We start from the raw sequence: 26,524 nt of genomic DNA, 5'->3' as shown, positions 1-26,524 counted from the left end.
GCCTTATACATAGTAAGTGCTTAATAACCCTTACCAAAAGAGCAAGCACTTGGCTGGTTACCACCGGCTGTGATAGGACGTGAGGAGTGTTAAACTGGAAGTCTACTAGGAAATGGGGCCCACGATGACAGAGACCCATCTCTGAAAGGTGTGGTGCCATCATTTGGGAGCTGTTGGCACTCACTGCAGGCTTAGGACCCCTCTTCTTTTCCCTGAGGCCCACCTGTTTATAAGAGACTCTTCCTGGGGGAACCTTGGTGTGTGGTGCAACCCTTTGACAAGGGGATTCGAGGTAAGATAGTAACACTCGATTCCATCACAGCACTGCAGTGGGGATGACAGACACCAGACAAGCTGGGAAATGAATCTTTCAGAGTGTCCTGCTAGGGACACTCTGAAATGAGAGTGTCCTAACCTGTTTTGTCATCTACCAGAATGTCAAAGCAGGATGTGGCATGCTTTCAACGTTAGGTATTAACTACTTCAGCGTAGGTAAGACCTCAGTTAATCATTACCTTCTAAGGTCATATCAACACACTTTCTGCTTGCACTTAAAAAGCATAATATTTTCACTGTGGCTCGACAAGAAACACAACACAAAAGCCCCATTTTAGGAAACATGCACTCATCCAAAGACAAGAGTGCTTCCTACCAGTATGAGAAGGAGCAATTCCTACCATGTCATGCTCCGGGCTAGGGGATTCTACTGGAATATACAGTAGTCCTGGGCTAACATAAAGTCCTGGGCTTTAAGATCCACTAACAGGGCTTATAATTTGTTCAGAAAGCTGGGCTGATGAAAACATTCAAGAAAATTTATGACAGAGAGCATCACATTTTTAATGTAGTTCTCCGCCCCCCTTAAAGTTCCCTCTTAACGATCTTATAAGATGAAGTTATATTTGTCAGTTTCTTCCTCTACAACAGCTTGTTTGCAGGCTTGACTTAACATGAGCAGGGTTTAACTCAGTGAAAACAAAATGCCTTTATTCTAACAGCAAAAGCAAGGATTTGTGGGAACAAAGTGTCTACATTCTAAATCTATGAAAGGAAACAAGGCTGTATTTTATCACCTCCTAGCTGGTACTTACAGGCAATTTTCTGCACCATTTTGGCAGCTATGGAAAATTAGTAAAAGGGCAGGAAAAAAGGCAAAAACAAAAACAAAGCAAAGATGGTAATTCAAGAAAAATACATGGTAACCAAAGGATAAGAGCTAACCACAACATGGAGTTTCAAACATGTTTGTGTATTATATAAGACGGAAAAGTAGACTTTACCAAGGAATACATCTTTTGCAAATGAAACATCTAAAAATGACTGAAAATATGAGTGACACAGAAATCAAGATATTTAATCTTCTTTAAATCTAGATGACTTCCCTGGTGGCTCAGATGGGAAAGAATCTGCCTGCCATGCAGGAGATGCGGGTTTGATCCCTAGGTCGGGAAGATCCCCTGGAAAAGGAAATGGCAACCCACTCTAGTATTCTTGCCTGGATATTCAATTTTTTTCCTTAAGGTGAAAATCTCCAAGCTTTGATTTTACTGTCATAGACTTGGGTGAGTCTAGGTCACTGTTAACTAGACAGTGCCAAGAACATTCTGGTGGGTTCTAGACCCTGTGGAAGGGATGGTCTTCAGTATTAACTTTGTAGAGAGTTTCCTCATATGAATGACCTGACAGCAGCAATATATTTACTGGACATGCCATAACTACCTTCTCATCAGCCTGGCAGTAGCAGGCTATGTGAGCCAGCTTGGTTCTAGATGCTACTGCCGAGCCTCACAGGCACCATCTCCATGGTGGCTGCTGACTTGAGTAGGCCTGAGAGGGGACTGAGCTCATTTCCAGGTTTGGGAGTCTCCAGGGGCCCAGGTAGAGATCCTGCCTGGGTTCTGCACTGGAGGCTGCTCAGGGGAGCCTGGGCAGATCAGCCAAGGCAGTGGATGCTTTATGGTTGTCCTCAGGCAAAGCCATCTTTGGCCCCGAGCTCTGTCAGTACAGCTGTGATCAGGGAGGCAGCCTCACAGGGCGGGAGTAGGCCTATGGAGAAGGCTGACTGCACTGGACACTCAAGCTTGAATTTGCCTAATGACTCTGATCTTGGAAAAACCATACTTCTCTGTGGGGTGTAATTCCTCCTTCTGAACGAGGACCTTGATCTCTGGAAATCTTAATGGCTGGCATGGGGGACAAAGCAGAGCTTCACTTAGTTGTCTTAATGAGATGGGGCTTTGGCCGTGAATGAGCAACACAAAGGCATCCTTACTCAGCGGACTGCTGAGTAGAGGACAAACTGAGTAATTCTTACCTCGTTCAAACCCGGAGTGATAGTCGGTGCGGCAATAAAAACAACAAAAGGAGCAAACTCCGCTGTTCTCAGGACCTTCAGTGCCTGTGTAAACAAAGAGGAAAACTGAGACTTAGAAATAACTGATGCAGTGTTCAAACAAGCCCATAGAAAATGATACAACTGGAAAAGCCCTTGATTCAAATTTTTGGCCAGATATTATTAAATTTACCAACATTATAAATAACTTATATGGCTTCTTTTTGTCCAAGGGGTGGACAGAAGCCGTTGGAAAATAAAAGCTGACAAACTGGACATTTTTCTTAGGAATCTCATGAATCGATCTGAATTATTTTTCTGCAGAAAAGTGAATACTGATTATGTTTGGTTACTGTTCATTCAAACCTGGTAAGTTCAGTTTTTAGGAAGTGCATTTTGGGGTAGATGGGGGTGAGCAGGCTGGCTCAGAACTCGTCTAGAGCCCACCAAGCCACACTGCAAATTGCTCACAGGGAGAGCAAGTCCTGACCACTGTGACTGTGTTCACAGCGACACAGGCCTTCTGAGCTGTCCCAGGGGAGGCCACCCGCCTCTACTCTGGGACTCTACAGGGAAGGGAGACCCCATGTAGAGACGGAGCCTGGAGCTACTCTAGAAGCCGTGTGACTGTGAGTAATTTGCAGGCCTGTGATAATACCTGTGTTCAAGGGAGAGGCACCTCTGAGGCCCCTTTCAGTTCTGTTCTGAGGCATCCAAAACCTCTAACTGCAAGCTACTAGTGTGCACAGAGATACTGCAAAGTCTGCACTTGATGCTGTGGGAGTTGATTCTGGTCAGGGGTTGGTGCTTCTGCCCTTCCTCTCTGAGGACAGGGCTCTCCCCTGACCCCAAGCAAGGGGTTACACCCCCACCCTGCAACAAAGTCCAACATAGGCACACAATTCACAAGTGACTGACATGTAACTAGTTCGTATGCATCAGGGGTAAATATCTTGCTGTCCTTTATTTAAGAATCTAACATGTCTATTCTGTTAGCCACAGTTTGCTTTCTAAACAGCCTTCCAGTTGTTTGTGTTGCCCTATCCCTACTCCCCCATCCCCACCCCCAGTGCCTGGTTTGCTGTAGTAGCAGTTTGGACTGCTTTCCAATTCCCAGGTGGCTCAGTGGTAAAGAATCCGCCTGCCAATGCAGGAGACACAAGAGACGTCGGTTCAGTCCCTGGGTCGGGAAGGTCCCCTGGAGAAGGACATGGCAACCCACTCCAGTATTCTTGCCTGGAGAATCCCATGGACAGAGGAGCCTGGCGGGCTACAGTCCCTGGGGTTGCCAAGAGTTGGCCACGACTGAGCATGCGTGCACAGAGCTCCTTACTAGCCATGTGATCTTGGTCTTGGTCAGAGTGAGCCTTCAGCACACAGAGTGATTGTTCTAATGGGACTTCCCAGGTGGCGCTAGTGGTAAAGAACCCGCCTGCCAATGCAAGAGATGCGAGTTAGATCCTTGGGTCGGGAAGGTCCCCTAGAGGAGGGCATGGCAACGCACTCCAGTATTGTTGCCTGGAGAATCCCATGGACAGAGAAGCCTGGCAGGCTGCAGTCCATGGGGTCGCAGAGTTGGACACAACCGAAGTGACTTAGTATGGCATGGCACAACCCTACTAAGCCCTGCCACTAGAATGATCTTTGGGAACTACAAATTCCCTCATATCACCCCTCCACTCCACACCTTGCGAGACCTCCTTCTTGGCCTTGGGATGAAATGTGGCCTGGTCCACGCTCACCTTTCTGTCCCCCTCTGTGGACAGGCCTTGCTGAACTGCTTTCAGTTCCACAAAGGGTCAGCCTTTCTCTTCCTGCTCCCTCTGCCTGGATACTCACTCCATCCCTTGGCCCCCCTTCCCCACTCTCCTTGTTGCTTGGCTGAGTGTTCGTTCTTCTGCAAATCCTTTGTGAGCTCTGAGTGGAGACAGGCGTCCCTCTGGTGTGCTCCTGACACACCCACACTTATTTCCACACTTGGAAATGCAAGTGTCTGGATGCCGCCAGCTAAGCTTCTTGAGGGCAGGGCTGTATCATTCAGTGGTTGCCCTCCTGCCCCAAATGGCATCTGGCAGAAATTGTCTTTTGATCAAGCAAAGACGTAAAAGTAGTACATACAATTCATACAAAGTCTGTTTTGCCTTTTGAGGCAGGTTTGATTAGAGGGCATTGTGTTTTCATGCCTCAAGCGACTCTCTTCAGCCTTTATGAATATCAAGGCATGGAAGAGGCAAACTGGTTGCTCAAGGTTTTGACTTTCCTGTTCAGTGCAAGGCTCACTTTCTCTAGGATTATGTTTCTGAATTTTAGTTACAGTTTCTCCTTGTGGGGTAAGGGAGTGTGGCACATTATTTTGCCTGCCATCAAAGTGCTGTCAAAAAAAAAGTGCCTTAATTGTGAAAGTCACAGGCTCAGATTCCCCGTGGGAGAAACCTCTTCAAACCTGCATATGTTCATTTTTTTTTTTTGAGGTAATTGGCATTTCTTTGCAAAGCCTTTTGTGACAGAAGATTTTCGCAAGGTATAAATACCATGAAGAAGTCCATATATAGCTCAATGGAGCTTAACAGGGATCTGCGCTTAGAATGGGCCTTTCTATCATTAATATTGGGGGGCCTTTTTCCTATCCTTCCTATGCTCATGAATCAAGTGACTCCAGGGTCAGTTGAGACATAAGTTTTCCTGGTCACTCCACACCCACCCAGAGTCACCTTCTGGGCAACTTGGATGGGGACAAACTAAGGCATAGTCCCTACCCTTGCTCCCATCCCTGAGGTGCCAGATAGATGTCCACGAGCCATAACCCTCGGATGAAGTTGAGAATACCGCCCCTGGTGTGAAACGGACTTTTCTCCACTCGATGACCACAGCCTAAAAGCCACCTAATGGAGTATTTTCAGTTCTAGTCTGTTATCCTATTACCACACCAGAAAACTCAGCAACTGTTATCTGCCTGTGGATTACCCTGCTCTATGCAGCATTCACAGGCTTCCCAGGTGGCGCAGTGGTAAAGATCTGCCTGCCAACACAGGAGACGTGGGTTCGATCCCTGGGTCAGGAAGATCCCCTGGAGAAGGGAACGGCAACCCACTCCAGTATTCTTGCCTGGAGAACCCCATGGACAGAGGAGCCTGGCGGGCTACAGTCCATAGGGTCACAAAGACTGGAACACGATTGAGCAACTGAGCACTACCACCACAAGACATTCACACCCTTCGTCTTTAACCATGAAGACGGGAAGGTCATTCAGCACCTACTGCATGAGGCCGTCAATGCAGACTGTAGTCACCACACCACCAACTGCCTCTTTCGTCTAAGAATCAGGTGATATATTCCATTAGCAGTTAACTCCAAGGAAAAAGCCAACATACTTTCCACTAGATGAGAATTATGTGATTCATGACATTCTCCTTTTTGTCCTGGCTGCCAGGAAGTTGCGAGCCTCATTTCATGTTTATCACAGTAACTACAGTAGCCTCTGTGGTTAGTATATTTGCATCCTCCTTCTGCTCATGGCTTTGACTTTCTCTCCTATATTACTATAGTTTCAAAAATGGTAAGATGCCTCGAATCCTGACTGAGACCTTGGCTAGTCTCCCTCCTACCTTCAGCAGTCACCATGCACATCCTCTGTTGTTCTTGAAGGCCTCTGTCCCCAGACTCTGCTCTACTTATGGCTCTCAAGTGGGTGCCATTTTCCGGCACAGTCTTAGCTTGCCTGAAGTTCAGGAGCAGGAAATGGTATTGCTTCACCAGGATCCCCCTCCATCAGGCCATTAATAGGTGGCTTTAAGATGATCTCTAAACCGTCTTCCTTTTTGACTTTTAAGATGAGACATAGATTTGTTAATATTCATAGGCAAATAGCTCTTTCTGAATCCCCAAGAAGGCAGAGTCTAGAAAGACCACTGAAAATATGTTGGATTCAGACAGGCAATGAAGCATTAATTTAACATTTAAAGCTAACTCTTTCTCTTTTGCAGATGAGTTGATTTAATGGCTCATCTGTGGCCAATAATTAATCTCAGGTTACTACCCTCAAGGAATAAAAACTCATTTGACCAAATATCTAAGAAGCAGCTATCTTTAAGACTCAACTGGTTTTTGCATCTAACCTGGACTGGTGATTCGTTTCACATATGATATTATACATGTTTCAATGCCACTCTCCCAAATCATCCCACCCTCGCCCTCTCCCACAGAGTCCATAAGATTGTTCCATATTAAAAAAAAAAAATTAAAAAAAAGATCTTAATGACCCAGATAACCACACACACACACACACACAAGACTTATCTGTTTTTTGCAAAATTAAAAAGTACTTCAGGGCAAGCATCGCAGTCATTTTGGAGAAAGATCTAAGGGCTTAACAAGAACACAATGACCCCAGAAACTGGCTTCACATAACAGCTCCTAGTTCAGAACCTGGCTCTTGTTTCTAAGCCCAGATCCCTAATAAGTACATCCTCCTTGATGACAATGTTTCCCCCTGTGGGCAAAAGCAAAGCCACAGCAATTCTGTTACTGGCAACTCTTCAATGCAGCAAATGGCCAAATCAGAATATAATTAAAATCTAAAAAAAAAAACCCCAAAACCCCCCCCCCCCCCCCGTTTTTGGTTACATCATGTGGCATGTGGGATTTCTTAGTTCCCTGACCAGGGATCAAACCTGTGCCCCCTGCAGTGGAAGTGCAGAGTCTTAACCACTGGACCACCAGGGAAGTTCCTAAAACTGTCTTGACTACACATTGGAGCTATGAGAGTTCTGACATTAGGGACATAGATTATTTTCTGAGCCATGGCTTTATTTCCATGAGAAATCAGCTCTACAGCTTTCCTCAGGTTTAACTTCCTTAAAGATTTTTCTAAATGTTAAAGATTTAAATTGTACTCCTATATACAAGGTGCACCAGCTTAAGGATTAATCAGGGTTAACTTTTCTAGGATGCTACAGTGAAAGGAGGCTGGGATTTTCTGTTTAAAAAAACAACTCGAATTCAAACCAAGACTGTTCAAGTGATAGGTTAAGCCTTGATTTCTTCATCTACAGAAGTGGATACCGATGTCTCGATCTCTGGTTACAAGGATTAGGTGGAAGAACTAATTGCTTGGCAAATGTAGAGGAACATAATCTATTCCTATTATTTTAAGAGAAGTCAGGTAACTCATTTTTGTCTAGTCTTTACCATGGTCCTTTGGGATTAAAGTAGAACTGTAGCATCTTATACAGTATTATTATTAGACATGTGTTCAGTTTGGCCTGAACTGTCTAAAGTCAGTTAATATGGCACAGACAATGAGCTGAACACCAGTGTGGGCTTTCTAGGGTGTCAGCTGTGGCTGAAGGGAGAGAGTCGTAAAAATGCCACCTGGCACTTCTCTCATTATAGATGGTTTTTGATGAACACTGAGGAAGGAGTTTCATCCTTACCAGCTTGCCTTATTTGTATTCTTAGCTCCTGGCAGAATGCTTAGAACATACTAAGCAGTTAATACAGGCTGGTTGAGTCCAACTGTCCATGACACACAAGGGAGTGGGTAATCAGTCGGCCAGGGTGGGAAAAGGGCATGGAGAAAACGTCTTAAGGAGAGAGACTCCCCGAAGCAATGGGGCTCTGCCTGACAGCAAGTTGGTCATGGCCACGGGCATCCTGAAGGCAGGGTGCAGGCCCTGTCTAGCCGTGGGGGCGAGTGGGCTGAAGGGAGAGAAGCCTGAGGGCGAAGCCCAGGTGGTGCAGGCTCTGGGCACCTGTGGCTGGACCACTGGATGTGATGGTCACGGTGCCTGGGACCAGAGCGGTCAACCAGACTGATGAGGGAAGCGGGATCTGCATGATCCCCAAGCCCAGGGCCCTATCTCTCCCGAGGGACCCCAGTTCTGAGAGGAGGGGGACAAAGGAGGCAGGAGAGAAGAAAGCGGTGAGCCCCGCCAGCAGACAGGGAACAAGGAAGATGCCCAGGTCAGGCCACAGGTTGCTCTGGTGCCCAGTGCCGCACGTGGGCATCCTGGTAAGGCCGAGACAAGTGTCTCCCGCTCAGCAGTGCAGAGCAGTGCAGGGCTGGGCAGGGGCGAGGGCACAGGAAAGCTGGGCGCCAGGAGGGGAGCAGCGGTAGCAGCGACAGCAACAGCGGTGGCGACAGCGGCAGCAGGTGAGGCAGAAAGCCCTGGAACGTGGGCTGAGGTAACGCGGAGGGGTCTGAGGAGCCCTGCAGCCAGCATACTGCTAGAGACATTACTACCAGCAGAAAACGACGTTCAGGTGAAGACCAGTGTGGAACCCAAGGACAGGGTGTCGAAGACCAGGACCAGGATTGAGACTTTGCCTCTAGCCACCCCTGGCCAGAAGATTTTTCCAATCCCTAGTAAGGAGGGATCAGTAGTTAAACAAAAATCAATCTACATTACACATCATATATTTAGTTCTCTAAAGGTCCAAGTTCATTGTTAAGTACACTGTATAGCGTTCACCCTACTGTTGCTTTCCTCCCCAGCCCCTTAAACAGATTCCAAGTTCAAGAACCCCATCAGGTGCTGCGACATGGAAATGGCTGAACCCCCTGGCCCTGAGGTTAGGATCTTGGGGCCAAGTAACTGAGCCGCCAGGCCCCAGGTCACATAAATCCTGGTTAAGCTGGTTCCATTCTCTCTTTGGGGATGGTTAGGGGCCCAAGTCTCACACAGTGGCCCTTGACCAGGGATCTTCCCTGCCCCGGGGTAGCCAAGTAAGCCTTCTGGTGAAACAAAGCCTGCTGGAGGAGAGCTGGTCTACCATTTCAGCAGGTGGTATAGTGATTCTATTTATAAGTGATAAGGGATTTTCTGTACAGGTCAGTTGTAGAAACGGCAGGCCGCAGAGTCACATGGGCACCCACAAGCCTCTCCTGTAACCTGCCCGGGTGTCTACAACTCCCAAATCCTTCCTACTAGGCTTTGAGTCCCACTTGTTAGTTTGTCCTCAGATGAAAAATAGCTTGTGAGCATTTTTGATGTAAGGCCTTGTGCTTTTTCCTTTTCAAGTTTAATAATTTCAATTTCTTCCAGCACAGGATGCATCTGCAGATCTAATCGTCTCTGAGTCCAGCTCTCTGAGCCCTCTCCAGGTTCTCGATATGCCTTCAAGTTTAAGCTCAGGGTCAGGCACTGTCCCTCAGTAAAGAGGTGGAGGAGGCTGAGAACCACCACGGGTCTGTACCCCTGCTCCACCTGGCATAACCTGGGGCTTGCTCGTGCTTGCACTCATAAAGCTAGGGCTGCACATCAGATCCAGGGCCCAGGGTCAGAATTTCTTGCTGGTGATTAACCTAAGATGCTGGCAGAGGCTCTGATGGTCTAGTGTGAGCTGTACCAAGAGAGGAAAGGTGGCTGCGGTGTTTAACCAAGTGCCAGAGTCTCATCCTGAGTCAGATTACTGGAGGGTTTCTGGCAGGCACAGACCTGATCAGGTGCCTTAGTGAGCACCTGAGTATAATGAATCTCATAAGAGAACAGTTTCTCTTTCTTAGATACACTGTGTGCGCTCTGAGCACAACGATTAGTTTGCATTTTGGGTGGTTAACTCATGGTGCCTTCATTGCCGATACTTCCCTGCAGCTTGCTATTAGATTATTATGTGACCCATGATGTTCTGATGGCACTTTTTGATTTCAGAACCTGAGCTTAGCATGCAGGCAGGATGACGACGTGCCAGGGGTGGCCGGGCATTACCTGAGGCTCCACGTCCAGTATCGCAATCAGACCTTGCTCGTGGATCTTGCGGATGGTCTCCAGTTTTGTCCCGTACATTGCATCCTCGTGGCTGCCGTACTCCAGGTACTCGTTATTAGAGATGTCTTGCATCATTTGGTCATGAGATACAAAGTAATAATTCTTTCCATTTTCTTCATCTTTCTTTGGAGGTCTGGTTGTATCTGCAAAGTCACAGGTCAAAAGAGGTTTAAGAGGCTGAGCATAGGAGCCAGTACTCCCAATGGACCTGTGCTATGCTGTGCTTAGTTGCTCAGTCACGTCCGACTCTTTGTGACCCCATAGACTGTAGCCCGTCAGGCTCCTCTGTCCATTGGGATTCTCCAGGCAAGAATACTGGAGTGGATATCCTATCCTTTCTCCAGGGGATCTTCCCAACCCAGGGATTGAACCCAGGTCTCCTGCATTGCAGGCAGATTCTTTACCAGCTGAGCCACGAGAGGAGCCCCCAGTGGACCTACCCAAACTCATTCTCTCTTAAAAGCCATGGATCCTGTAGCATATGTCATGCTCTATTCCCACCCCCAGTAGCTTTGTAGAAATCAGTTCTAGAAGTCCTATTTGTTCATGTGACATCAGAACACAGTAGTTGGTTAGTTGTTTGGTTTGGTGAACCTTTCCATGTCTAGATGAGATCTATTTCATCCCTTCAAGGGTAATGACAGGGGCAAGACACTAAATGATCCAGGATTAACTTAACTTACTGTATGCTTTAATGCAGTTAGGTCTTCAGAGAAGGAAAAAGGAGAATTAAACAATGGAAAACCCCAAATGGTTATTTAAGTAAATGAAAATTTTAAAAGTTAAAAATTCAGTTCCTCAGTCTTACTAGCCACATTTCAGAGATTTAGTACCCACATGTGGCTAGTGGCTACTGTATTGGACAGGACAGATATAGAATGCTCTCACGGGAGAACATTCTATTGATTAGTGCTGGTTTACAGCATCATGTACAAGGAGACTATTAGAATACAGCTAAAGGGATACTGGAAACATAATGACCTTAGCCAGACATGGCCATAATAGTTAGGAAAGACCTAAACCAGGAATTGGCAAACTATGGCTTGTGGGCCAAACATGGCCTGCTGTCTGTTCATGTGAATAAAGTTTTATTGGAACACAGCCATGCTCATTTGTTTACATATTGCTTTCAAGCCACAATGGCGGAGTTGAGTAGTTGTGTCAGAGACCACATGGCCTTCAAAATCTCAAATATTTGCTGTCTAGTCCTTTACAGAAAAGGTCTGCTGACCCCTGACCTGAGTCATTGTTTACTAAAATATCTGCCCATAAGTCCTACTTCTGTGGGATACTAACAGGACCAGCATTCTCCAAAATGCACTTTAGGAAATGTTTTTCTAGATAAGCCAGAAACAACAGGTTTAGTTTTCTTTCTCCTTTGCTTCTTTGCTTTTTTCAGCAGGGACAAATTTATGCAACTCTTCATTGTACATGAGTCCAAACCCAGGGGGAGTTCCCCATCTCCTGCTGCAACTAGACTATACAACTCCCAAGTGCTCATGGACATCGAATGTGGATGTTTAAAGAAGAACCCTTTCTCCAGGCACACACAAAACTGAAGAAACAGTGTACTACACTGACGCTGGATTATGTGCTATATACACACCCACGGTCAAATATTATGGCAAGGAGACATGATTAGGGTCAGCAAAGCACGCTTTAAAACCAAGCTAGTTTATTGGCTATTTAATAACATAGAATTTCAATTGCTTATGTGATCAAGAAGAAAGGTTACCTAAGCTTGCTATACTCATGGTCTAGACATAAGGAGAATTGAAATAATATTTGGAAGTATTTTACTAGAAAACTCAAGTGGTACCAACTGAAAGAATATTTGGTTAATTTCTTTTCTTTCTTTTTTTTTTTTTTTGAGTAAATCAGATAGGGTTCTGGGATGAGAGTGGTCTGATGAACCCTCACAACTCTCTGTGGTGTAGAGAAAAGTCAGTGGTGTTGACATGGCATTGGAAGGTGCTGCAGGATGGAGTCAATCATCACGCATTCTCCTTTAGCTCTTCCCACTCTGAACAAAGCTCTAACTGTGAGAAAGCTTTTGGGATTCAAATTTTAAACTTTGAAATAGTAATAATAACAACAACAACAACAATAATAATAAAGTGAGAGTAGTAAGGTGGCTATTATCTATCCAGTATCTGCTAAGTACTTCACATGACTGCAAATCCTCTTCATCTTCCTGGAATTACTTCATTTTGTAATTGAGGAAGCAAAGAGGACATGAGATTAAAGATAAGATAGAGAAAATCAGGAGAATAAAAATATTATAGATTTCAAATTCTTTACAATAAGCAGTGGATAGCCCATTGTGTTTTAAAAGTGATAAAAGTCAACAATTTAGGTACTGTGGGCTCAATAAAGGACAGAAATGGTCTGGACCTAACAGAAGCAGAAGCTATTAAGAAGAGGTGGCAAGAATACACGGAAGAACTGTACAAAAAAGATCTTCACAACCCAGATAATCATGATGATGTGATCACTAATCTAGAGCCAGACATCTTGGAATGTGAAGTCAAGTGGGCCTTAGAAAGCATCACTACGAACAAAGCTAGTGGAGGTGATGGAATTCCAGTGGAGCTGTTTCAAATCCTGAAAGATGATGCTGTGAAAGTGCTGCACTCAATATGCCAACAAGTTTGGAAAACTCAGCAGTGGCCACAGGACTGGAAAAGGCCAGTTTTCATTCCAATCCCAAAGAAAGGCAATGCCAAAGAATGCTCAAACTACCGCACAATTGCACTCATCTCACATGCTTGTAAAGTAATGCTCAAAATTCTCCAAGCCAGGCTTCAGCAATACATGAACCGTGAACTCCCTGATGTTCAAGCTGGTTTTAGAAAAGGCAGAGGAACCAGAGATCAAATTGCCAACATCCGCTGGATCATGGAAAAAGCCAGAGAGCTCCAGAAAAACATCTATTTCTGCTTTATTGACTATGCCAAAGCCTTTGACTGTGTGGATCACAATAAACTGTGGAAAATTCTGAAAGAGATGGGAATCCCAGACCACCTGACTTGCCTCCTGAGAAATCTGTATGCAGGTCAGGAAGCAACAGTTAGAACTGGACATGGAACAACAGACTGGTTCCAAATAGGAAAAGGAGTGTGTCAAGGCTGTATATTGTCCCCCTGCTTATTTAACTTCTATGCAGAGTACATCACGAGAAACGCTGGACTGGAAGAAACACAAGCTGGAATCAAGATTGCTGGGAGAAATATCAATCACCTCAGATATGCAGATGACACCACCCTTATGGCAGAAAGTGAAGAGGAGCTAAAAAGCCTCTTGATGAAAGTGAAAGAGGAGAGTGAAAAAGTTGGCTTAAAGCTCAACATTCAGAAAACGAAGATCATGGCATCTGGTCCCATCACTTCATGGGAAATAGATGGGGAAACAGTGTCAGACTTTATTTTGGGGGGCTCCAAAATCACTGCAGATGGTGATTGCAGCCATGAAATTAAAAGACGCTTACTCCTTGTAAGAAAAGTTATGACCAACCTAGATAGTATATTCAAAAGCAGAGACATTACTTTGCTGACTAAGGTCCGTCTAGTTAAGGCTATGGTTTTTCCTGTGGTCAGGTATGGATGTGAGAGTTGGACTGTGAAGAAGGCTGAGTGCCGAAGAATTGATGCGTTTGAACTGTGGTGTTGGAGAAGACTCTTGAGGGTCCCTTGGACTGCAAGGAGATCCAACCAGTCCATTCTGAAGGAGATCAACCTTGGGATTTCTTTGGAAGGAATGATGCTAAAGCTGAAACTCCAGTACTTTGACCACCTCATGCGAAGAGTTGACTCATTGGAAAAGACTCTGATGCTGGGAGAGATTGGGGGCAGGAGGAGAAGGGGAAGACCCAGGATGAGATGGCTGGATGGCATCACGGACTTGATGGACGTGAGTCTGAGTGAACTCCGGGAGATGGTGTAGGACAGGGAGGCCTGGCGTGCTGCGATTCATGGGGTCGCAAAGAGTCGGACACGACTGAGTGACTGAACTGAACTGAACTGAAGGAAAATATTGTTGTATCAAAGAAAACTATACTATCATTAAAACCTATGTTTCTGAAAAATAATTCATCTGGGTAACATTTATGACATACTGTTGGAAAAATTAGTTTACGAACAGATTGGACGAGCACAATTTTGTTAAACTGTAACAGTGATAACACACACATACACATGATGTGTTTGCACTAAGAGAAGTCTGGAAGGATATTCAATAAAATACTGATGGCACTATTATTTGGGGGGTGGTGGTGGGACTTCCCTGGTGGCTCAGTGGTAAAGAACCCTACTGTCAATGCAGGAGACTTCAGGTTCAATTCCTGGGTCAGGAAGATCCCCTGATGAGGAAATGGCAACCCACTCCAACCCACTCCAAATGCCTGGGAAATCCCATGGACAGAGGAGTCTGGCAGGCTACACCATGGGTTCACAAAGAGTCGGACTTGACTGAGTGACTAAACAACTATTGGGGGTGGGGTGGGGTTGGGATTAACTGTTAACTCATTTTCTTCTTTGTTCTTTTCTGGATTTTCCAAATTTCCTATAATCAACAGTTCTTACTTATGTTATCAGAAAAATATGTAAATTACAAGATTAGAAAAATACTAGGAAAAATATACTTAATTGCTTACGTGGAATAGGGTATGCAAACCGGTCTGGGTGCTTTGTGATGAGGGTGTTCTTTATGTGTCTTCTCCCAACACCATGTGCACCTATGTCATTTTTTAAAAAGTTAAAATTGATAATTGTTAATAATAATTGTAAAATGTTTTGAAGATGAAAATAAGAAAGCAACTTATATAGTCAAACTTACCTAATAGGACTAGTGTTTTCCTTTTGAATGCTGGCAGTTTTACTACTTCTTCATATGTAACAAGATCTAATTGATCAAACACTAAAATGCAAAGATTTAGAAGGAATATAAATTTACAGAAGGAATAGTTCATGTATATAAATTATAATTTTACTGGCAAAACCAAAATTATAGTAAATCCATGTCTTAAGAAATATGAATCCAACTTATGATATATAGCTCATATGTAATTTAAGTCATATAACCTTTTGGGAGAAGATTTCACTTTTACGCCCATGAAAATGCACTTTAGAACCAGGGGCATCCAAAGACATGTTGGGCACATGCATATAAGTCCAATTGTAAAAGATACTGCATATCTTTTCATGCAGTATCCAACAAATTGTATGAGTTCATTCCAAACCACATGCTGTTCATATTTTTGCAATTATAAAAAATCAGCAATACTAAAAAGAAAAAGTCTCCAGACAGTGACCAACATGAATATAGCATGAATGCAATTAGAATTAACCAAGAGGCCAGCTAGATTATTTCTAGGGATGGATGAGAGATGCATGGACAGCTGGTCTTTAACTTGACGGTTCTTTCTTTCAGCAGAGTTGCTGAAGGTAGCATGCTAGATTTTGTCAAAGTCAGGTTCTGTAAGTATGATTTCATAAACTTTGAAATGAGCATCTCACAGGTTTTATTGTAACCCAGCTAGCTATCCATTCAATGGAAAGTCTTGGGTGTGTAAGTAGGGGAATATGCTTCACTGGACCCCTAACTTTGTCAGCCTGTGTATGGTAAGTTGGGATGGATAGAACCGGAAGAAGCATGAAGCAGTCTGAACTGAGAAGAAAAGCTTTAAAAGCTTTTTTTGAACCTGATTCTTAATAAAACTATTACAAAAACTTTCCCAAGAGGATGACTGTTCCTGTTGAAGTTTAAGATAGTCCGATTCTCACACACATTTGAAAATTCTCACAAGAAGGTTAAAATCATGTATCTGTGTTCCCGTAATATTTTTTTCTATGTGGTATTACCCAAATGTTGTCAGGCACACACTGAAATTTCTTTTTTTTTTTTTTTTAAATAATATTGAATAAGGTCTGGATTTTAGAGGGGTTGCAATAAATTCCATGAAACTGATTCCATGGTGTAATAGAGGAATCTACAATGCTTCAGTCAATCATTAAGAGAAGCATCTACTCCCTGAAATATGGCCAAATGCTTTTGAATATCAGCTCAGTCCTTAACATTTATGATTTTCCTAGTAGCAAACAACCTTAAAATGCAAAATAGGATACTCTGGAATGCAAAAGATCAGAAACAAATAGAAGTATCATTCCCAAAATCTTAAAAAAGAAATACAATATGTTAAAAATAAGGGTTAGTGCATGTTAATGGGTATTTGTGCATTTGTTTTCTTTTGATAACTTGATTGCATAAAGGTTGACTAAAAGACTTTAAAGCATATTTCTCTAGCAACAGCTAAAAACCACAAAATGCTTTCTGTGTTTAGAATGGCAGATTCACAAAATCGAAATGAACAGGAGGTTCTCTGCACGGCAGAGCTAGCTAGTCATGCTGCAGTGGTAATGGTGACGAAGAGTTGTAAAAATAAAAGCAGGAGAGCAGACGGCATTGCTCTTTATACCTGTTGCCCTCTGAGTGCTATGTCCATCAAGAAAAGTATGCATATGAAAGAGGTCCATCAACAAGCTGATATATTTGAGTATCTAGAAATAATCAAGCATCTCACAAAAGAGCAAGATGTTGACACTTATTTTTCCGAATGGTATATACATCTCTTTCTCTCTATAGATTCTATTCAATCTTACTGAATTAAGTCATCTTTTTTCAACCACATAAGAATGAGTTAGATATTAACAATCAATATGACAAACAAATGAACAGATATGTTACACATCAATATCTTAACTATAAATGAGTAGCATGAAGAGGTTACTCTGGTCTAAATGAAAAATCATCACATGGCCACAGGATGGAGAAACAATAAAAGAGGATATTTTCAAATATGACATACAAGGAATATAAGGAGAACACTTAGAGACTGAACTTTTAAAGGTTTTAAGCTGTTTGCTGATTAGAAGAAAGGGACTTGATGAGAGGAAATCGTCAAAAACAAAGAGGCACAGTCACTCAACAGGTTACTTACATGCACAGAGGCCATTGGGAGTAAGACAGCATGAAAAATGTACAGGGGTCATTGAAATATGGCTTTTAATATATTAGTAAAATAAAAGTATAATATGCACAAAAGAAACTTTACCATGCAATATTCTAAACACAAGGCAAATAAATCACATTAAGAAACAAACTCATTTTAATAAAAAATCCAATAATACCCTTATATATAAGTCAGTGGGTTTTATATACTAGCAAATGCATACAAATTTTATCTGGAAATCATTACAAGAAACCTTTTTCAGGGAGTGTAGGTGTGGAAGTCTTTTGCTTTTCATTTTGTGTCTTTTCTAATCACGTGTACCTATTACTTTTACTATTAAAAAAAACTGTCAACAGGGCCACTTTCAGTTGTCTTTAGAGTTCTCAGTATTAAAGAAAACAAAAGTAATAGCTTTTTAAATTCAACAGTACTAATTTGTGGTACTAAGCATAATTTAAACACACCTATGAATGGTATTGTAGAAATCCTCTATAGATTTGTTTATATTTGTATATATAAATGGGGTTTCTCAGGATATTTAAATACCACTGCTCTGGGCTTTACCATTAAAAAAAATGAATTAATGAAGACTTTAAGAAAAAAGTTTGTATTAATAACTTGATCTAACACTGATTTTGGAAGTCCTAGGGCTGAGGAATCTCAATGCCTCAAAGAGTATAGTTCTTCTAGAAGCACGACAATGCTTTTTGTGTCAAATTTGTGACAAAAATTTTTTTATGTGTTACAGAAAATGTATTTGCTGTAAAACTCAAACATAATCAAATCTATTCCCAAGGCTTCAGAAATACAGTCTGGCACATCGTCCTGACTTCTCTGCAAACTATTCAATATTCAAGACACCTGTAAGTATTTAGGTAACTATTCTCCAGTAGAATCTTTTTCCATAAAAAAAAATTTAACATTTATTCCTTGTCTTAGTAGGAAAAGCCACATAGTATCTTCAAATACTAAACCTCCACTTAGGTGAGAAATTTCACACAGGTAACACTGGGGCTGAGTGCACACACAAATGCCTGCAGTGGCCAGGCAGCTAATTTGTTTGAGTGAATGGGTCACGTGCAAGCATGGAGCCATGGAGACAATGGATCCTATAGAATGAGTGTCCATCCAAGAGGGACCTCAACAGCCTAGAGTTGCTAAGGGAGGAAGTGGGCCCCATGTTATCACACTCCGTTCCTTCAAGGAAAAGTAGAAACCCAAATTTTATGTTAAATATTTGATTTTCAGATGATTATTTTAAACACTAGGTGTGTATGGAAAAAACAATATTTGTTTATGGGTCACATTCAGCTGATAGACTCCCACTATATAAAGTGAGAAGTAGGCAACAGTTTGAATAGAATTATGCTTTAACCAGACATGTGGAATTTCCAGGTAACAGAAATGGAAATAATTAATTCTAGTATTTTATCATTTTCATCAGTTCTAGGTCTTAATAAAGTTCTCGTCTTTCATTTTTACTACAAATATAAACAACTTCGGAATATAATGATGAGGTTTGGATCCTGCTATCAATAGTTGCAGAATTCTCAAAGAAAGGAAAAAAAATATGGCCCTTATTTTTAAAAAATTATTTTTCAATGTATAAAAATCAGTTGCATTTCTTTTTTTAATTGAAGTATAGCTGACTAACAATGTTTTAGTTTCAGGCTGTAGCAAAGTGATTCAGTTTATATATATATTCTTTTTTTATATTATTTCCCCTTATAGGTTATTACAAAATATTAAGTTCCCTGTGCTATACAGTAGGTCCTTGTCGGTTACCTATTTTATATGTAGTAGTGTGTATATGTTAATCCCAATGGCCCTTATTTTACTTTACTGAGGACTATAGGAAGATCCCCTACTGTATTTTACAATCAACTCTTGAATAAAACAGAAAACTCCTTTCAGGAATATAGTTTGATTTGTGGCCTATGAACCCATTTGTCTAGTTCTTGGTATTTAAAAATATGATATTTCAAAGTACTCAAAGCATTTGCTTTCCCATTGAAAGAGAGAAACAGTATGTGTTTCTCTCTTTTAGAGCAATTCTTTATGTCAACAACACCATGTATTAGGGTAAACTTTCATCATAGCTAAAAGCAGAACAGCTGATAAAATACTTGACTTTCCTTCCTGACAGTTTCATCTCTTATAAAGTCAAGGTAATAAGCAAATGGTTCTTCTGGTCTTTATGATTAACAAAAGGCAAGAATTGGTTTGTGATGGGGAAGAAAGCTGAAGAGAAGTGGCAGAAAGGACTTGATGAGGAAGACCACTGCTTAGGAATATGCTACAGGACAAAAAGTGGTGGTGGTCTTTGCTACTCCTCTTAATTTTAAGTTTACAAGATCTTAGATACATCCATGGTTTTGGATAGGAGAGTTGTGTTAAAAGACGACAGAGAAGAAGCATCTCTATTCCATCTCTATGAGGTTCCTGCCTTCTCTATCAGGGGTGATAAAGCCTTCTATATAATGGGCAACGTTTACCAGAGCTAAACCCTCAGCTAAGGGACAGTGACTGAGTACTTGGCTTCATTAAATGATACCCATTTGTCAGGCCCAGTGATGAAATAACCTGAGATCCACTGAACTTTAGAATTGGCAAAGATACCCTTGAGTGACTAAAACCCAATTTCTTCATTTTGAGGCAATTTTGATTTGCTTGAGTTGAATGGTTACTCAGGTGTGCTAACTCCTGGTCCTAGCCCCGGCTGGCTATTAAGCTTACAGGTGTGTTTGCAGGCTCACCAAGTACCACCTATGACGAATCAGAGAGAACGGGAACAATGGAAGATCAGTGGTGCCCTGGTGGTCAAAGTGGATTGACCACCAGATGGGATACTGGTTCTCTGGTAAAATTCTTAAGTGAACTGTTCAATGGATTCTTTGTCAGAATTTAGAGATTCTAGTTTTTCAACTGACTTCTTATTTTTCCTCACACTTGAATTAAAGAGTACTGGCAAACTGAATACTCATGTCTACATGCCCTCTATCAGGACAGTATAAAAAGCTAAGGATGGATTAACAGCCTCATTGGCCATTTCTTTGTTTTTCTAGGTTTAAATTAATTTTAATGCCATCTATGTAAAAATTACAAGGTGATACATATATATGTCATATCAACAGACCTTTTGAACCTGTTAGAAGCTGATGGAAATCAAGGTGATTATGGAGACTTGGCAATAACCACTGAGATTTTGTGTTAAACAACATTCTGCTGATACTACAGTGAATTTATTCAAATAGTATTACTCAAGCATTTACAATTAGTTTTAACTACTTATATTTAACTAATCTACTTTAAATATTTCTTCCCTTTATAAAACAAAAATGCCATTATTAGACCAGTCTTCTATAGTGGTGCTTAATCAGAGATGATCCATTTTATTGGAATAAAAATATGATGGGAAACATTCCTTATTTAACTGAACCATTTAAAATTAAGCCATGTGGTCACTCACATTCATTCCACATTAAACAGTACTTCAAAGTGTTTACTTTTACTCTCAGATCAAGAAATGAATCATTCAGAGTTTCAAAATATTTTTTCCTGGTAAATGCTAATAAAACATTCTACAGAGGGAAAAGCATTTCATATTTGTCAGAAATATTATACCATCAAATTGGGTATGCATGATTGCATTCACTTGATTTTTTTTCTTTTGCCATATATTTGATGTTTGAGTTATTTCTGAAACCTTGGGAACTAGCCTAATGCCCATGTTGGGGCTTGCAATTCCTCAGAAAAAGTTCCTTATAAAAGGAGTCATATTAAGAAGGTATTAAAAGTAAGCAAATCCCACTCTATACCATCATGCAGTTTCTTTAACTTAAGTTACATCCTGTGAGTCTTCTGGGAATTTTACTGCATTGACAGAGCATGGCTTTTTTGTATTCATGTCAGTTCTTAGCAAATGAGTGACTATTTTGACTTAAGTTGAATGCAAGCTTCAAAACAGACAAATATACCATGAAGGGCAGGCCAAGATAACGTTCTTGGTCTTTTAGGAGCTAGGAAGTACCGCGAAGGAAGAAGACTAGTGACAGGAACCAACGCCATTTGTGCTCTTTCAAATCAATCACAGCTCTGTTAAGAGTGCACATTTGCCCTTAGGAATGTGTCACAGGGCTATATCTTAGGGCCAGAGAGGAGCCAGGGGTGAGGGTATTTGCTCAAAACCAATCTCAGCAAGAGGCAAGAATCCAGGAGCCCTCAATCCCTCATTTCTCAGGGCAGGACTTTATGTACTGGGTTCTCTGAGTTCCAGAGAGTTCTGTTTCCAAATAGCATTTTCTTCCTATAAAGTAGAGCTCTGTAAAATATTTGGCAAATATAAGCAACATAATAATTGAAGGGAGGGGTTTCTTAAAAGTTTTGTAAGCTGATGAAAGATCTCATGTGGTGACATTTTTGGATAGAGAACTCTGAAGACAGAATTGAGGTGTGACATCTACTTTGGTCTTTGAGATGTTTAACCCATCTTAATAAGTCGTACTTTTCCCTACCTGCATTGTGCTTTGCCAAATATTTATCTTTGTACTGCTTCTTTTTCTTGCCAAACCAAGTGCAGCTGGCCTGCTGCTCCTGTTTGGTCTTCTCCATGGCAATGCAAGCGACTCGCCTAGCACACAAAGAAAGGGGGAAAAAAAACCCACAAATGTATAGTTTTATGCTGATAAGAGAGAAAAACCAGTCATTTGAAGAATGAATTGCATGAACAAACTCCTCAGAAATGCTTCAAATTATTCAGTAAAGGTTTGTTCCTTGAAAATTTCCTAGAAATGTTTTTTTAAAAATGCAGGTTTCTAACAAAATAACATTCTATCACTTGAACATATACATGTAACTGAAGACACAGAAGAGAAGTAAACATAATAGTCATGAAATACAGTGCAATGAGTGTGGGATTTTGAGTTGAGACAAGTCTGATTTGAATCCTGGCTCTCTCAATTATTAGCTTTTATCAATTTAGTGTTAGGTACTTTTCTGGAAAATTTACATATATTAATTCATTTAATCTTTCTAGCGACATGTGAAATTATGTCTGTTTTACAGATGAGGGGATCAAAGGACTGAGAGGTTAATTAATTTGTCCTGTGTGTGTGCTCAGTTGTGTCCAACTCTTTGCAACCCCATGGGCTGTAGCCTATCAGGCTCCTCTGTTCGTGGGATTCTCCAGGCAAGAATACTGGACTAGGTTGCCATTTTCCTACTCTAGGGGATCTTCCTGACCCAAAGGATTGAACCCACATCTCTTGCGTCTCCTGCATTGTCAGGCAGATTCTTTACCACTGCATCACCTGGGAAGCCCCTAATTTGTCCCAATCAAACAGCTAAATAAGTAGGAGAATGAGGACAGTTTGGCACCAGAGCCCATGCTCTTAGGCGGTACATTGTTTTGGTAAGTTCCTTAATCTAGAATCCTAGAAATGTTTAAAAAACGCAGGTTTCTAACAAAATAACGTTGTCACTTGGACATTTTACATATAACTGATGACACAGAAGAGAAGTAAACATATAGTCATGAAATACAGTGCAATGAGTGTGGGATTTTGAGTTGAGACAAGTCTGATTTGAATCCTTGCTCTCTCAATTATTAGCTTTTATCAATTTCGTGTTAGGAGTTTTTCTAGGAAATTTACATATATTAATTCAGTTAATCTTTCTATCTCTTGGATGACTGTTGGAAACAACTTTAACAAAAAATGTAAATAATACCTCTATCACAGTAGCAGGCACAGTAGTTGCCTAATAAATGGTACTACTATTACAACATGGAGATTCTAGGTAGGGAAAAAAACTATGATTGAACTCAGTTAGGATTACATTCAGAAAAATCATAATTTTGTTCTACATGATTACAGCATTCAACATTGGTAACATATGCATAAATGTTGTTAATAAGTTGCTCTCTTAGGTTCAGTCTAAGCAAGTACTTATCTTTCAGGATATTGCCACAGAAGGTTTTGCTTACTTAATGACTTTGCTTGTGGGCCAATGTGGGGGTCCCTGAGTGAACCACATATAAGGAGAATTCAAAAACACTATCAGAATGCCATAGAATGCCATTGAAATAGTGAGTTGTTTTCTAAGGAAGTTGTACTGCCTTGTTATTCTCCCACTAGCAGTGCAGAGTTCCTATTGTTCCACTCCCATGTCATTACTCGGTGTTATCAGTCTGTAATTTTATCCATCATGGTGGATAAGCAGTGAAATAACACTGTTTTTGTATTTCACTGATCATTAATGAGACCGAGCACCCTTTCATATGCTTATTGGCTATTGGATTTCTTCTTTGGTTAAGTGCCTGTTCAAAGACTACTTTCTAAGCCAGTTGTCTTTTCCTCATTGATTTGTAGGAAGTCTTTATATGGCCTGAATATTATACTTTTGTTAGTTATATATGATGCAGGTATCTTCTTCCACTCTGTGGCTTGCCTTTCTAATCTTTTTATAGTACTTGATAAAGACAACTTATTAGTTTTTAGTCAAATCTAGCAATATTTTCATTTATGGGAAATATTTTTGTATCTTTTTAAGGAAATCCTTCCTTGTCCCTAAAGATATTCTCCAGTATTACCTTCTCAAGAGTTTATAATTTTGTCTTTCATGTTTTGGTTTTTAATACACCAGGGCTGGTTTTTGTATATGGTATGAAGTTAGGGGTCAATTTCTCTCATTTCCTGACCCCCCTCAATGGATACCCAATCATCCCAGCATAACTTATGGAAAAGTCTATTCATTCCTCACTAGTGACTATGTATGAGAGTGTTTAGGGGGTCTCTTCAGTTGGCCTATTTGAGCATCTCTAAGCCTATACCTTATTATCTTAACTACCAAAGCTTTATAGTAAGTCTTGGTATCATTGAGGCAAGTCCTCTCTCTCTATTCTTCTAGAAGAGCATCTTGACTATTTCCAGTTCTGTGCATTTCCATGAAAATTTTAAAATTAGCTTGTCAATTTCAAAATGGTTGGGAATGAATTGCTCCCAATTAATCAAATTGGGAGGAATAGATATCTTTGCAATATTAAGTCTTCTAGTCCCTAAATATAGTATGTCTTCTTTTATTTAGATCTTCTTTAATGTGTCAATAAGTTTTATAATTTATCCTCTAAATGTCTTGAATAACTTTACTAGATTTGTTCCTAGGTTATTGATTTAAAAAGATTTTATAAATGGTTTTAAAATTCAAACATATACAATAATACTGTGTAACGAACCTCAAATACCTACAACTCAGTTTCAACATTTATTAACTCACAGGTTATTTTGTGTTATTTACAACCTACCCACCCTAAAATTAGGCTTCCCAGGTGGTGCAGTGGTAAATAATCCGCCTGACAACGCAGGAGACACTGGTTTCATCCCTGGGTTGGGAAGATCCCCTGGAGAAGGAAATGACAACACACTCCAGGATTCTTGCCTGGAAAATCTCATGGACAGAGGAGCTTGGTGGGCTACAGTCCATGGGGTCACAAAGAGTTGGACATGACTCAGCGATTGAGCATGTACCCTAAGATTATTTTGAAAAAAAAAAAAAAAGAATCCAACTTTGTATTATTTCCTCCTTAAATATTCTTAAATTCCCTTTAAACCTATAGGTTTCCCCTTCTTCCCCCTCCTCCTTTTCTTCTTGTAATTTATTTGTTGCAGAAACTGGTTGTCTGTCCTATAGTTTCTAATTTCACCCCTGTGGTGTCTTTAGTAAGTCCCTCTGTCTTTTGTATTTCTCGCAAACAACTAATTACACTCGATCTTAGCCAAAAGGCCGAGAAGCAATGCAAACAACTAATTAGATATAGAGGTCTAATTAAACTTGAGCTTTATTTTTCTTTTGCAAGAGTACTTTATAGTATTATGGTGTTATATAGGGTATTTTTAAAAATTACTTTCTATTTTTTTACTGATAAATAGAAATATAATTGATTTTGTACACTGATTTTTATATCAGCCATCTTGCTAAACTCTCATATTAATCATAATTGTTTATATATATATTAATAGATTTCTTTGAATTTCTACACAGAATCCTATCACCTGTAATTTTGTTTTTTCTTTCCAATTATGTTTGCTATAGGTGTATTGTAGATGCTCTCAATCAGGTTAAGGAAGTTCCCTTCAATTTCACAGTCTGTGAGAGTTTTAATTATGAATGGATTTTGGATTTTAACAAATGCTTTTCCTGCATCTAATGATGATGACTTTGTGGATTTTTCTTCTTTAATCTGTTAATATGGTGGATCGGTTTTCAAATGTTGAACCAGCTGTGCATTCCCAGTACAAACTCTACTGGGTCAAGATGTATTATTCTTTTTGTATATTGCTAGATTCAGTTTGTTAATATTTTGCATCTGTGTTCATGAGGGATATGGGTATTTAACATATTCAAATTTTATTGAATTTTGGTATCAGGGTAACACTGGGGACCTGAAATGAGTCAGGAAGCGTTCTCTTCTACTTTCTTGAAGAGTCTTTCCTCCATGTCTCATTCTTTCTCTTGCTCATTGAGGGCTTTATTTATATTTATTTTTGGTTAGGAGAAAGAGATTTATTGGGAAATAATGTGAACTGTCTCTCAGCAACAGTACCAACGTCAATCTCCATATATTACCTAAGTGGCATACAGAGGAGGCTGATGAAACCTTTGGGAATTCTTCCAGTGCAAGCCAATATGTGCTGTTAGTCATAACTACAGCTTCTGTGAGGCATACGCTCTTTGGAAACCTAAACAGAACTCAGGCATTTTTGAAAGGTTAAGAGACCAAAATAAAAAAAATCCTGACCTTGTGAAGCTTATGTTATAGTGTACAGAGTATCTTACAAGAAATGATTTTAAGCTTAAAAAAAGTTCCCAGTAAAAATTTGTGGTGTGGTCATATGTGGTGTAACGAGAGAGGAATGAAACTGATTTTTACCAGGCACTCAGGAAATGAATGTTATTTCTTTTAGCTCTGTAAGTGCAAGAAAACTGTTAGAATTTAGGTCAACATGGAGGAAATTTCAAACACATGTTTAACATTTATTGCTGACTTGGATGAGGATCTAGTAGGCAAGGGGAGGGATGACACATTCAGGGACTCAAATCATATCCAAGGATTAGACTGACGGGCCTTGTCAAGCAAGATGAAATTTACCACGGATAAAGAAGGTAAGGTATTCAGGTTCAAAAAAACTGATTTCTCATCTGGGGAATGTGAAAAATTTGATTTGCTAGCAATACATCTAAACAAAGCTTCCGGGTTTGGCTGATAGTATTGTTTCAAATCTTTCTCATTAGCATTACATGTCTACCATATGACATTCTAGAGACCAATTCACTTTTTCAACAAGGAATTCTTTTTCCCCTCAGCTGGGAATCTCTTCTTATACCTCCAAAGTCCTACTCAACATCTCAAGGAACATACTGCCC

At 40.8% G+C, this 26,524-nt stretch overlaps 1 protein-coding gene and 1 non-coding gene across 2 annotated transcripts in view; both read right to left on the bottom strand.

Moving 5' to 3' along the window:
* CASK (calcium/calmodulin dependent serine protein kinase) overlaps positions 1 to 26,524 on the bottom strand; it is a 377,556-nt gene that overhangs the window by 1,519 nt on the left and 349,513 nt on the right. The window contains exons 22-26 of the mRNA XM_052662816.1: positions 21,619 to 21,734; positions 14,932 to 15,012; positions 14,750 to 14,830; positions 10,039 to 10,241; positions 2,315 to 2,398 (exon numbers count right to left, since the gene is read on the bottom strand). Of these exons, the coding sequence (XP_052518776.1) occupies positions 2,315 to 2,398; positions 10,039 to 10,241; positions 14,750 to 14,830; positions 14,932 to 15,012; positions 21,619 to 21,734 (565 nt within the window). The remainder of the gene's footprint in view (positions 1 to 2,314; positions 2,399 to 10,038; positions 10,242 to 14,749; positions 14,831 to 14,931; positions 15,013 to 21,618; positions 21,735 to 26,524) is intronic.
* Positions 6,982 to 7,054, bottom strand: TRNAG-UCC (transfer RNA glycine (anticodon UCC)). The gene has a single exon. It is a non-coding gene; the product is annotated as a tRNA-Gly (tRNA).

This window comes from Budorcas taxicolor, chromosome X, assembly GCF_023091745.1.
Source record: "Budorcas taxicolor isolate Tak-1 chromosome X, Takin1.1, whole genome shotgun sequence".
Taxonomy (NCBI): domain Eukaryota; kingdom Metazoa; phylum Chordata; class Mammalia; order Artiodactyla; family Bovidae; genus Budorcas; species Budorcas taxicolor.
Note: the sequence above shows the minus strand (reverse complement) of the source record. Positions and strands in the feature narration are given on the sequence as shown.